The sequence below is a fragment of the Brachycentrus maculatus genome, unplaced genomic scaffold (genome assembly GCF_059751285.1).
Source record: "Brachycentrus maculatus isolate JH-2025_06_01 unplaced genomic scaffold, ASM5975128v1 h1tg000108l, whole genome shotgun sequence".
In the NCBI taxonomy this organism is placed as follows: Eukaryota; Metazoa; Arthropoda; class Insecta; order Trichoptera; family Brachycentridae; genus Brachycentrus; species Brachycentrus maculatus.
Genome location: NW_028280861.1, coordinates 308047 through 322574, shown reverse-complemented (window position 1 = coordinate 322574; position 14528 = coordinate 308047). Strand labels below are relative to the sequence as shown.

Sequence of the window (14528 nt, the reverse complement as noted above, 5' to 3'; positions counted from 1 at the left end):
GGGGTAGGCAGAGAGAATAGAGCGCCACACCACTCTGTCCTTGCAAACATTCTTCGCCTCTTCCACGTTCATGCATCTCCTCATACATACCCGCCGATTGTTACGACTCCTAACCTGACCACTTTCAAGTATTTGGCATACTTGATATACATACATACATACATACATACATACTTTATATACTTTTTTAAATGCAAAGCTGTACAATTCCCGAACAAATACAATAAAATAAATAAATAAAATAAATCATTAGATTCCTAACTGTCCATCAAACCTCCTCCCTTAGTTTTTCCCTCTACCTCCTTCCCTAAACTCCCTTTTTCCTTTGCCCTCCTTATTATCATATTTTGTATTGTATGTTTTTATCTGATTTATTTCTGTCCGCCTCCGTAGTGTAATGGTCAGCACGCTCGGCTACCGTTCTGGAGGATCCGGGTTCGATTCCCAGGGGGGGTAAAATAAATATGAGTGATTTTTTCACTGTAATATTTATTCAATATTACCCTGGACTGGTACCTGAAGCGGAGGGCTGATCACCTTTCCTTCATGTGTAAACGATCAAGGTAACACTGCGTTTATATGACGCAGTGCCCCATAGGGCATAGCACCATTGGGGTGCGGATAAGGGTTATTATTATTATTATTATGTTTTTATAAATTTCAATTTGTAATATATATATATATTTCTTTAATGTTCAAGTACTATCTACCGTCTGATTGCAAACAGCTATATATGGTATCTAAATATCACTAGTCTGTTTTTGGTTAATTGGAAGACATTACTTTTTAGCAATAAGGCCGCCAATGTATTTTTTTCTTTTCTGTACATAAAGTTTAAATAAATAAAAACCATTGTTTTAAATTTGAAAAAATCGTATTTTATTATTCTAATGAAGGGTTCAGTGAACATGTATATGAAATTGGTGGGGTTCAGTACCTCCGAAACAGTTAAGAACTACTGATCTAGACATTTCTTTTCTTAAGTTTTTATTTCTGTCCCAGTTAGTAGATTGATAATTATGGCCACCCTAATCTACTAATAACTTGAAATTATTTACGTATAACATAGGATGATTGACAATAAATTGAGCCACTTTGAGTTGTGTAGTTGACGGCATTCCAAGTGATAATCACTCTGTGTCTTTTGCAGTTTTCTTCAACAATTTGCTGCAATGGAAGCCCTGGTATTTGACAAGGCATCACAAGCTCTGACATACACCGCCAGCAGGGAAATACCCAAACTTGAAGCTGAGAATCAAGTTTTGGTGAAGGTCGAGTATTCCGGTATTTGTGGAACTGACGTTCATATTATACAAGTGAGTGTTTTTATTTATTTACTATTTGAAATGATGTTTTTATTATATTAAGATGGGTTTTTCATCTCAATTTGGCCATTTTTAAAAATCAATTAGTTCACCTTACAAATTAAATTGTATGTATGTATTATAAATCCGCTTCCGTAGTGCAATGGTCAGCATGCTCAGCTACCGTACTAGAGGTCTAGGGTTTAATTCCCAGGGGGGACAAAGCAGTCGGACCAATCATAATGCACGCGTGTGACTCATACTTTGAAGCGTCAAAGGCAATCAAATTCAACCGAGTTATAAAAATAAACTTTGTCATAAAATTATAACTATTACTGTTTTACCAATAAATATGGTACATATAACTATTTTGCACGTATTTTATCATGTGTCTAGATAAAAAAATGCGATAAATTAACAAGAAAACTTGAAAAAATAACTTATTAAAACATTATACCTGGGATGTAAAGTTTTGATTTCTAACTGATTTTAGTTGGTATTTCAATCAAAAGGATAATTCTATCCTTACAGGGCCATCTTTGGTCAAGTGTCATCAATAAATTTGCAAAAAAATTATAAGAAATAATGCATTACAAAAAGTTTTCTTTACTGATTTGCAGATATCACACTTAGTATCTTTATAATATAAACCACCACGGACGGAGGTGTGGTTTAAACCGCGACTGATGTGCATATGTAAAATTTTCTTAGTCGCCAAGATTTGGCAGCCGGTATGCCAATGGGTTAACATATCTGTGTTTTCTCCACCTAGGAGTTATTTTTACATTCAATACCATGTTAAATTATCTGTATTTAGTTATTTTTAACATAAAAACAAATATCAGTTATAAATATTTAAAACAGTGATAACCTTTCCATGAAAAATATGATTATTTGAATATATTTATAGTCTGATATTACATGTTATTCCTCGCCAACAGCAACTAAAGATAAAACAAAACCATCTATACATATCTGGCATATTAGAATAATAAAAACAAAACACTGATGTGAGGCATCACTGAATCTGTTTTTCTTATTAACATGTTGTTGTCGGGCGGTTTTGTTCATCCACCCCTCCCCTAATTGTTCTCTGGCAGTCTGCCAAACGACCCCCAGTATACTAATCACAAGTAGCCGCAACACCCAATTCCCATCTGTACAATGTTTGCAGGCGTCTCTCGCGCTCTACCTAAAGTAAGCAAATAGAACGCTCGCAAACATCTCCCGCTCTCTACCGACAGTATGGAAAAGGACCCTAATTATACTCTGGCAGTCTGCCGCCCGACCCTCAGTATACTAATCACAAGTAGCCGCAACACCCAATTCCCATCTGTACAATGTTTGCAGGCGTCTCTCGCGCTATACCTAAAGTAAGCAAATAGAACGCTCGCAAACATCTCCCGCTCTCTACCGACAGTATGGAAAAGGACCCTAATTATACTCTGGCAGTCTGCCGCCCGACCCTCAGTATACTAATCACAAGTAGCCGCAACACCCAATTCCCATCTGTTACAATGTTTGCAAGGTAAGCAAATAGAACAATGCTCGCAAGCATCTCCCGCTATAGTTCACAGTATATTAAGGGTCCTTTTCCATACTGTTGGTAGAGAGCGGGAGACGCTTGCGAGCGTTCTATTTGCTTACTTTAGGTAGAGCGCGAGAGACGCCTGCAAACATTGTACAGATGGGAATTGGGTGTTGCGGCTACTTGTGATCAGTATACTGAGGGTCGGGCGGCAGACTACCAGAGTTTGATTAGGGTCGGGGTTGATGAACAAACTACTAACCCTATGGTGCATAGTGCACTGCACGAAATAGTAGCAATGCTTATTAGATCTTTTATTATATAAAGGCAAAATGATTAGTCCAGAGTAATAATAAATAAATATTAGAGTGAACAAAACACATTTATTTTAACCCCCACTGGGAATCGAACCCGGTACCCCAGTGTCGTAGCCAAATGTTCTAATCACTACATTACAGAGGTGGACTAATGATGATCAAAACCGCCCAATAACGCGATAACAATGTTTCAAGTAGGTAGGTCAACCTACCAATCACTAGGGAACAGAATTCTCATTACTAATGGTTAGTCGGTTGTGTACTCAATAAGATCGAATGCCTGTGTTGCCTGGCTCTTATATAATCATTGAGTATGTAGAAATACTTTACAACTGTACATAACAGTGATACAAAATTATGCAAGTCATTCAAAAGATAATATTGTCATTATCAGCAAAAGATTACCAAGTATTACAGAGAACTCTAGATATAAACACATATCTATTTTTTTTTTGACATCTCGTCAAAGATGAAGAAGAATATGGAAGTCCGGGCATTTACGGGGCTGACGGCCGTCATAGGCTGGTTCAAGTGATCACTTTACACGTGTAACATTCACCAATTCTACCCATTATTGACAACTACACTACTCAAATTCTTGGAAGTTCTATATGTATGAACCAATTTTGAAACATTATTCTTGAATCACTAGAACCTCACTAGAGACATCTATTGGTGAGATGAAAAGAAGTTTTTTATGAAGCAGAAACTCTTATATTAGTGAAAATAACTTCTGTAATTGGAGATAATCCAGATTTTGTGAACAAGTATTTGGACACACTCAAAATGTTGTAAACAAATATTTATTTATTTCACCTCCACTCCTCTATAGTGTAATGGTTAGCACGCTTAGCTACCGTACTGGAAGTCCCAGGTTCGATTTTTCAGGGGGGAATCAATAAATATAAGTGATTTTTTCACTCTAATATATATTCAATATTACCCTGAACTGGTACCTGAAGCGGAGTGCTGATCATCTTTCCTTCATGTGTTTACGATCAAAATAACACTGTATTTATGTGATGCAGTGCCCTATGCACCATCGGGTGCAAATGAGGGTTAAAAGAAAGAAAATATGTACAAGGAGTCAAAGATTGTTTGCTAAGTGAGATTGGTGTGGCATTCCATTCTCTCTGTCTACCCCTGCGGGGAGGCGAGGTGATGATTAGTTAGTTTAAAAAAATGTTCCTGTAATTAATCACAGGAACATTTTAATAATGTAATTCTAATTAATTAATTAGAATTACATTATTTAAATGTGATTCTAAGTAATTAATTAGAATTACATTATTGAAATGTAATTCTAAGTAATTAATTAGAATTACATTATTAAAATGTAATTCGAAGTAATTCCTGTATGGTATGCAATTTTTTAACAGCTTGTTTTGTATTTTGCCTACAACAAGGCGCATATATTGATTTTACATAATATTATTTCTTATAATATGTCATATATCGCTCACTCCTTTCAAGAACGTCATAAATAAAAAAAACTTGATTTTTCAGGAGAACGCTTTTTAAATTTTAAAAATATAAAACAATGTATTAAAAATAAATATCAAGCCACTTTTTGAACTTTTTACTGTGCAGCAGATTTTTTTAAGTAAAACCTGAAGGTTTTTTTCACCATTTGAAAAATATTTAGTTTATTTAAAAAAATAATTGAACAATACTTTTTATTCAAAATGCAAAAACAACACTTTCTGCCCTGTAGTGGGTAAATATTAAGTTAAAAATATGCTTCTTTTGCTGGAATATAGTACATTTTCTGGGCATTGTTGTTGAAAAGAGTGAACGAATTGTGTTATGGATTTTCAATTGAATTTACTAAAATTGATCTCCTGCTGAATTGTCACTCAGAACCCATCTTTTGAGTGCCTTTGAATGGTTTCAGGGTGCCTTTCCGTGCAATGACAGGGGTCCGTTTGTGATGGGTCATGAGTTCACGGGGACCATCGTCAAGGTTGGCACCCGGTCACACTTCAAAGTGGGACAACGTGTAGCCGTGGACCCCAACAGGTAATGGAAAAAGACTTATTTTCATCCTTAATTTCTAAATTATCTTTATTAGCCTAAAAGCTTGTCCCTAGATCATTTTTAAAGTTTAAAAATATATTAAAATGTATTAAAAATAAATACCAAGCCACTTATTGAATTTTTTACTGTGCAACAGATCTTTTTGGGTAAAACCTGAATGTTTTTTATCTATTTGAAATTTCTTAGTACATTGAAAAAAAAAATTAAACAGTACCTTTTCTTCAAAATGCAAAAACAACACTTTCTGCCCTGTAGCGGGTAAATATTAAGTTAAAAATATGCCGCTTTTGCTGGGATATAGTACATTTTCTGGACATGGTGGTTAAATTTGTGATCATTATGTATTAAATGGTTAGGTTAGGTTAGGTTTATATGGTGATATTTATAATTTCAAAATAATATTTTTTTATAATGAAAGTGAACGTCTTGTCACGGGTTCTGCCTAGTGAAAGTGCCTAGCCTAATAAAAAATAAAATAGGTTTTGTAAAAAATAATAATAAACAAATAAATGGTAGCACTGATTTCTGTTTTTAACCTGCTAACCGGGCGGGATACATAAATACTTCAAACATAAACAATATCGAGTACGGGTAGGACATATGAATGCGTCCTTCAAATATTTATTTATTTATTGAACGGCTGAAGCCTTTAAAGTAATACATATAATACATATATACAGTATCTAATACAAAAAAAAATATACACAAATGAATACACTAATAGAGAAACAAAAAATCTTGTAACAAATAGTCTTATAACATAAAATCATAATTAAAAAATAAAATAAAATAACAAGTAGTAAGCACTAGTAAATACACGTCTCCTTCAAACACTATCGGTGAGCAGTAAGAGAGAGTGAAACACAACGTTTAAATTTATCCATTATAGCATGGAGAAGAAATGCTGAGAAAGTACAGATTTCAAGGAGGATAACAATATATTGAATAAATCTATACTTTCAAAAGCATTGGCTAACATGTGAAGCCGCGGAATGGGAGAGAACATGGCATAGTTTGCATTACGTACAAATACTGGGAATACAGATTTTTGCCTAGTACCTCTTTGTCGCACGCTAAGCTTTATTTGGTTTAGGAGATCAGGGCTGTCCAAAAAATTGTTAATAATTTTATATAACAGAACCAGATCAGTGATTTCCCTTCTATCACTTAGGTTTATCAATTTAAGCCGCTTCATTATGCAATTATAATCTAACTCAACAATGGGTATATTTAGTTTAAAATTAATATATCTAAGGAACTTGTGTTGCACTCTCTCTATGATTATTATATTGTATATTAATGACTAACCGAGTGTTTAACCAATGCATTCTATGCGTCCTAACCTATGGCTCGGAAACAATGACTCTGACCAAGCAATCCTCCCATAAGTTGCAAGTTGCACAGAGGAGCATGGAGCGAATTATGCTTGGAATAACATTAAGAGACGAAAAAAGGAAGGATTGGATCCGACGCCAGACACAGGTCTGTGACGTGGTAGAGTGAAGTGGAAATGGGCCGGTCACATAGCCAGAATGACCGACGACAGATGGAGGAAACGCGTTCTGGTGTAGAGACCGAGGAACCAGAGATGATCCTGATGTCGTCCACCGATGAGATGGGTGGACGACATCAGGAAGTTTGCTGGAAGACAGTGGATGGGGACTGCGCAGGATCGGGAGGAGTGGAGGCGGAAGGGGGAGGCCTTTGTCCAGCAGTGGACCTCAACGGGCTGATATGATGATGATCGTACATATATATATATATATATGGACGCATATTTGTCGAACAACAAAGGTATTAGTCTTCCATACATGTCTCGACATGAATTTAAGACACGGAGTGAATCAGTATTCGCGCCCGTTACAAGTTGCGTAATTGGACAGCGGACCTCCCAGTTAACAGGTTAAGGGTAGGAGGGATGAGTGGATGTTCAGACTACAGAGATGTTCGGATGTATTGTAAGGAAATAAATGATTCCTAATAAATTCTTGGGTAATATATCCAAAATAATACAAGGTTTTTGTTGGATTGAATTCTAGATTTAATTATGTATATCTTAATACGTGACACGTTTCGTCTTCTTAGGACATTATTAAACACTCAATGTTTGATAATGTCCTAAGAAGACAAATATATAAGACGCTATAATTAATTTTATGGATTTTTTTGGAACATACTTTAATTGTTTTATTATATTTTAATATGATACAATCAATATTATGTGTTTCAATATAAACAGTTACCGGGTATTTAACTATTTTTTTTGTTACAACTAGCCCCCCCTTCTCCTACATTTTAATTTTATTTATTTATTTATTTTATACGTTTACATTTTTAAGTACAATATAATACCATTTCTAAACATTTATACATATGGCAAACTTATAGTTTTAGATTCGCTGTGCCTCTCCAAAAAAGGGACTGAGCTCTTGTGCTTGGAGAGGGACTTACACTCAAGGTTGAACACTCAATGTTTGATAATGTCCTAAGAAGACAAAACGCGTCACGTACTAAGATATACATAATTAAATGTAGAATTCGATCCAACAAAAACCTTGTTTTATTTTGGATATATTACCCAAAAAAATTCAATATGGAATTCTACCAACTGTCTGCAGTTACAATGAATGATTCCTAATAGTTTGGTTGTTGTCTCCAGTGGCTGCGGAGTGTGTCTGGCTTGCCATTCGGGCAGCTACCACATGTGCGCCGAAGGGGGCATCAACACCACCCTGGGCATCTGGAGGGACGGGGGCTGGGCCGAGTACTGCCGGGTGCCCGACAACCAGGTCTTCCTCATGCCTGACTCCATATCCTGGACCCAAGGTATACCATCTACTTGTGCCACCCTATCCTAGAGAGAGTCAATCCACATAGATGTTTCTAATTTATTTATTTAAAACCAATGAAATTATTGGCTTAAAACTACTAAAAACTATTTGAACCTAATTAAAAACCAATTAATTAATATTATTTTTTGATATTTTATCATTTTTTTATTTTAAATATGGTTCTTATGTTTTTCTCATTTATTTATTTTAAATTTGCTTCTTATGCCTATTTATTATACCTGTTTATTGTTTTTATATTTTGCCATATATTAGTTTTAGTTATTTAAAAAAAATCTTTTTTGTAACTTTATTATTTGTGTTCCAGTCTTGTTAACCTTAATCCCATGTCCCAAAATGAGAAATAGAAATTCATAATCGGGAATATTATATATGACTTATGTATGTAATATGTTTTGAAAAATAAATTAATATATATTTTTTCATGGACTAGTTATTGTGCTAGAAAAAAGCTCTTAAAAAAGTAAAAATTTATCAATTGTACATTTTTACTTTTTGTAAGAGCTTTTTTATAGTCCAATAACTAAGTCCGTGAAAAAAAATTGACAGCTTATGGCAATTTTCACGTGAAAATTCATCAATATTAAATATATACTCGGAGAAAACTTTTCTACCCCAGAACCAATAAATGTGTGGAAAAAATATGTTCATATGATGCAGTGCCCTATGCACCATCGGGTGAGAATGAGGGTTTGAAAACAAAAAAAAAATATTTTCATTTAAAATTTCATCGTGTGAGGCCACAAAGTGAATGCCGAAACAATAAATAATATAAGTATTTGTGTAGCCTGCTTCGTTTAAAAGTAGAGATATTTATTTTTGATATTTTCAGGAGCGCTCACAGAGCCGCTGTCGTGCCTCGCCCGCGGCTGGGACCGCGCTGGACGGATTCCCGTGGGAGAGCACATCCTCATCATGGGAGCGGGAATCATAGGTAACAACCAACCATTCTCTCAGTATAATTCAAAGCTCTGTAAATGTCTTTGCGCTGTTCCGTGTCTGTCTGCTGTGCTAGTCGGGGCTGTGAGCATCTGTGTACCGGCCAACGTCGAGTCGGAATCGGATCTAGCTGACTAATTGAACTAAACACTAATCCCTTTCACTGCCTACACGGGGTACTTCTAGAAAATTTGGTGATGGACTTACAATCTTGAATTTATTTAGATTGGCAGTGACAGGTATATTGAAAGCTTTTAAATGTAAATTCACAGTAAAATCGGGATACAATTTTATATAATACGTCAATTTTCAGCTGTGCATGTTTTCAGAAATGCCCAGAAAATATAGTATATTCCAGCAGAAGCAGCATATTTTTAACTTAATATTTACCCGCTACAGGGCAGAAAGTATTTTTTTTTGCATTTTAAAGAAAAGGTATTGTTTGATTATTTCTTTAAATATACTGAAAAAACATCTATTGCACAGTAAAAAGTTCAATAAGTAGCTTGATATTTATTTTTAAACACTGTGTTATATTTTTAAACTTTAAAAACGATCTCCTGAAAAATCATGTTTTTTGATATATGACATTGTTGAAAGGAGTGAGCGATATGTTTTTTTTTTGTTATAGTTCATAACAACATGCCCCCCCTCACCTTGTAACAACTTGCCCCTGTGTGAGGCACATTGTTACAGTTTAAAAAAAATTATATGCTATAATTATTTTTGTGGACTTTTTTGGAACATATTTTAATTGTTTTAATATGATATAATCAATATTATGTGTCAAAATAAACAGTTATTTAGCTTTTTTATTTTTTTAACAACTAGTCCCTTGCCCTACATGTTTTTTTTATAACAATGCCATCTAACAACTGATGTTATAAACTATCTTTTTATTCCAGGACTCATGTGGTCGGAGCTGTTCCATTTGCAAGGACATAAACACGTGACGATATCTGAACCGAACGAGGACAGACGCAATCTCGTGTCCAAAATGGGTAAATACTCTAAAATTCCTTTCAGTATTCCTATATTTTCTGTCCGCCTCTGTAGTACAATGGTCAGCACGCTCGGCTACCGTTCTGGAGGTCCCGGGTTCGATTCCCAGGGGGGGTCAAATAAATATAAGTAATTTTTTCACTGAAATATTTATTTAATATTACCCTGGACTGGTACCTGAAGCGGAGGGCTGATCTCCTTTCCTTCATGTGTAAACGATCAAGATAACACTGTGTTTATATGAAGCAGTGCCCTATGCACCATTGGGGTGCGGATAAGGGTTTTATTATTATAATTATATTTTCTAGAGATGGAAAGATTGATGAGTGCAGAGAAGGAAGGAAATCTTCCAACCCTCCCCACTTGCCTCATCAGGAGAAGGAGGTCTTCCAATCCTCCCCCCTTGCATTCGATAACCTAGCCGGTTGAACAGGGGGATCGAAATTCCCCATATATGCATTTCAATTCCATAACTCCATATTTTTTATAATCTTAAAATAATTTTAGAAAATTTTCACATTTTCATTTTTATAATTTCAAATCGTTAGATGTTTAAATATCGTTTTTGATAAAAACCACAACCTGTCGATAGCGCGACATGTTATTTCTTTCACTCAAATCGCTCACTCCTTTCAAGAACGTCATAAATGAAAATTTGTCAATTTTCAAATGTGCATGTTTTCAGAAAGCCCAGAAATTGTACTATATCCCAGCAAAAGCGGCATGATTTTAACTTAACATTTACCCGCTACACGGCAGGAAGTGTTGTTTTTGCATTTTGAAGAAAAGGTATTGTTTAATTATTTTTTTAAATATACTAAATATTTTTCAAATGGAGAAAAAATCTTAAGTTTTACCTAAAAAGATCTGGTGTATTGTAAAAATTTCAATAAGTGGCTTGATATATTTTTTTAAAACATTGTATTATATTTTTAAACTTTAAAAACATTCTCCTGAAAAATCAAGTTTTTTGTATTATGATGTTCTTGAAAGAGTGAGCAAAATGTGATTATACCACAAGGAGAGAGCGAGACAACTAGATAACTATGTTGATCCTATTTTGTTTTATCCAATTTCTGGCTTCTTTCTTATCGGATGGCTGCCGTCGGTCGGCGCTTAGCGGCGCTCTGGAAAGGGCGTGGAATCTGTGACTCTGAGTTACGGGTTGCTTAATACGAATTCCATACAAATATGGACTAGGGTCTTTTCTTCTCGATGAATAATGGTTGAGTGGAAATGCGATGACTGACCATTCTCTGTAAGTGTCTTTGCACCGTTCCGTGTCTGTCTGCTGTGCTGGTCGGGGTTGTGGGCGTCTGTGTACTGGCCAGTGTCGGGTCGGAGTCGGATCTAGCTGACCAAATGAACTAAATACTTATCCCTTTCACTGCCTGCACCGAGGTACCTCTAGAAAATTTGGTGACGGACTAACAAACTTGTGTTTATTTAGATTGGCAGGTGACAGGTATATTGAAAGCTTTTAAATATAAATTCACACTAAAATCGGGCTACAATTTTGTATTGTTTCACATTTTCAATAAATATCGCAACTTAGTTAAAAAAAATTGCTCAGCAAGAGCAGATCTGTCAGGAAGCCTAGATGCTTCTGTATCAGATCTGGGCATGCGGTGGGATAGCTTTCAATTCGCATGTGTAATTTTTGGATGATCAGTACGGAAAAGTTCATTCACAAAATACACTGTAACATTAGCTTACAATGTCATCATGATGTTTGTCGTCAGGTTTGGACTACAAATGCACCACGCCGCAAGATATCGGCGCGTCGGGTCGTCAGTTCGACGTGATAGTGGACTGCACGGGGGTGGCGGCTGCCATGGAGCACAGCCTGCCCCTACTGGGACGTGGCGGGAGGTACGTCCTGTTCGGATGCTGCGATCCCAAGGCTACTGCCAAGTAAGTGTTTGACTTATTGACTGCAAAATAATTCCTTTCTTTTCACTGTTTGCTTATGAATAGAGATGTGCTGTAAGGAAGGTTAAGTAGTTGTTTATAATGTGAAGGGGAAAGGATTTATTTTTATTGTTTTTATTTTTATATCTTGTCCGCCTCCGTAGTGTAATGGTCAGCACGCTCGGCTACCGTTCTGGAAGTCCCGGGTTCGATTCCCAGGGGGGGTCAAATAAATATAAATGATTTTTTCACTGTAATATTTATTCAATATTACCCTTGACTGGTACCTGAAGCGGAGGGCTGATCACCTTTCCTTCATGTGTAAATGATCGAGATAACACTGCGTTTATATGAAGCAGTGCCCTATGCACCATTGGGGTGCGGTAAGGGTTTATTATTATTATTATTTATTATTTTTATTGGTAAGATATTCTTCTTCTCCCCTTATCCGCACCCAATGGTACATTGGGGACTGCATTATATAAACGCAGTGTTATCTTGATCATTAACACATGAAGATCATGAACACATATTTTCTCCCTGACTCTGTTACCTACCATTTCCTGATGTCCTGTCTTGTTACAGAGTCAATCCCTTCCAAATCTACCTGAAGGAGGCCACCATAATCGGAGTCATGGTGAATCCCTTCACCTTCCCCAAGGCCATGGGACTTATCGAAGCCATGGGAGACAAGTACCTCAGCTACGAGAAGCTGGGCATCGCCGTGTATCCGCTAGCCAAGTACAGAGAAGCCCTGGTAGAGCTCGGGAAGGGAACCATTTCTAAGGCTATCTTCAAAGTGTCCAAGTGATAATATCGAAGCCATACAGGAACAAGTGACCAAGTGCATTTTTAACAAAAATATGATCATTGACTATTTGATATCTTACTAGCTTTATATTGCCCTGAAAAAATCCCAAAGCATTTTAAACTTGGAAGTATAATATATTGACTTTTTAAAAATGACTAACTGTTTATTTTCTTGCCAAGCAAAAGTGACTTAAATGGCCCTCCTGAACATTTTACGTTTTGTTAGTTGGTGACTTTCTCCTGTACAACTACGATATTAGCACAAATTGTGTCGGGTTGTGGTCCCGTGGTTAGTGTCGCGCACTCTTAAGTCAGAGTTTCTCGGTTGGAACCCACTCTACCACAATTTGATACCTATTTCTAACAACGAGCCGTTAAGGCTCACAGAAATATGTTGTAAAAAATTGAAATATTTGTGTAAATAATAAAAACACAAGTATTTCTCTTTTCTTTATTAAAAAAAAATATAATACCGTATTCTCATTTTATTCTAAAGAAATGTAATACAATTTCAAAGTACAAAAAATATCATCTGTTCAGTACTATGCGGAAAGAAACTAGCTGAACCATTTTTGTTACCTTTGATTTATTTAAAATATTTTTTAATAAGATATTACAACCAAAAATTAATATATATTTTTTAATATTTGTTTTTTTTTACTAAAAAACCTATCCAACGTATTTTTATAATATATAATTAACATATTCTCAATATTATTAATATTTAAAGCATTTACTTTGTGGTTAGTCATTTTTACTTATTTATTTTTTTACAAAAATGTTAATAAAATTAGTATATAACCACTCACCGAGATTTTTACGTCTACCGGTTTCGAGACGTACCCGTCTCTTCGTCAGGACAATCACTAACACAGCATGCAAACAATACTACCCTTCACCACCATAGCACCATTTACACACTCAACGGCTCGTAACGCATGTCTGTATTGTAAACTATAGTGCATGTTGGTCTTCGGGTCGACCAAAAATCGCATGTGTTAGACATTTTGTGTAGTTTTGAGTGTGTAAATGGTGCTATGGTGGTGAAGGGTAGTATTGTTTGCATGCTGTGTTAGTGATTGTCCTGACAAAGAGACGGGTACGTCTCGAAACCGGTAGACGTAAAAATCTCGGTGAGTGGTTATATACTATGTAATTAACAATGTTTATTTAAATAATAATGAAATTAAATAACCATGTTAACCTTTTAAACGCGTTAACTTTGTTCCTAAGAGACGCCCGTGCGCGGCGGTATTTCGCCGTTTTTTAAATGATTACTTTTATCATGTATTTAGTTAAGAAACGATTTATTTTCCTAAACAAAAACGTTCAATGGGATTCATTGTGCCTTTTTGGTACTCTATAATACACGTGTGTCACATTATTCTTGAAATATATCGTAATATAAACAAATTAGATCGTAACATAAACAAATCAAAGCACGCATCGTGTGTCACTCTTACCCACTGGCGATGCGTAGCGTCGAGAGTGAGACAGATATAGGGCATGATTATGGCGCGGACTAATTACCGACCGCAAGAAAAATCAGGGATCTGTTGTTTTATTTATCCTTGTGATGTTACAAATTATTAGTCAGATATTTCAACAGATGTCATAAGGCCGAGGATTGACGTATTATTTTATCCAAAGTTCCACACCATGAAAAAATCCCTCCAAGTTGAACTGAGGTTCGAAACTTGGAGCAAAGTGAAAACACAAACGCTTATGTCAGCCGCGTATGGGGCATGTCTTGTAAAAACACAAACGGTTATGCGAGCCGCGTGGATCCGGTTAAATATCAAAGTAAAATCAGTATCTATTAGGTACTTTA

The 14528-nt window shown here is 35.7% G+C and overlaps 1 protein-coding gene across 1 annotated transcript; it reads left to right on the top strand.

Moving 5' to 3' along the window:
- The first annotated feature begins 1092 nt into the window (after positions 1 to 1092).
- On the top strand, positions 1093 to 13361 carry LOC148310082 (uncharacterized). Its single transcript, XM_088259038.1, has 7 exons — positions 1093 to 1316; positions 5044 to 5168; positions 7846 to 8012; positions 8868 to 8969; positions 9880 to 9975; positions 11719 to 11890; positions 12473 to 13361. The coding sequence occupies exons 1-7, from the start codon at positions 1173 to 1175 to the stop codon at positions 12696 to 12698; spliced, it is 1032 nt and encodes a 343-aa protein (XP_088115164.1). The 5' UTR covers positions 1093 to 1172; the 3' UTR covers positions 12699 to 13361.
- Positions 13362 to 14528: the final 1167 nt, after the last annotated feature.

Coding starts and splice junctions, on each gene's coding strand:
- LOC148310082 (XM_088259038.1), top strand. CDS start 1,173: ATGGAAGCCCTGGTATTTGACAAGGCATCACAAGCTCTGACATACACC. Junction 5,169..7,845: donor GTAGCCGTGGACCCCAACAG/GTAATGGAAAAA, acceptor TGTTGTCTCCAG/TGGCTGCGGAGTGTGTCTGG. Junction 8,970..9,879: donor CATGGGAGCGGGAATCATAG/GTAACAACCAAC, acceptor TTTTTATTCCAG/GACTCATGTGGTCGGAGCTG.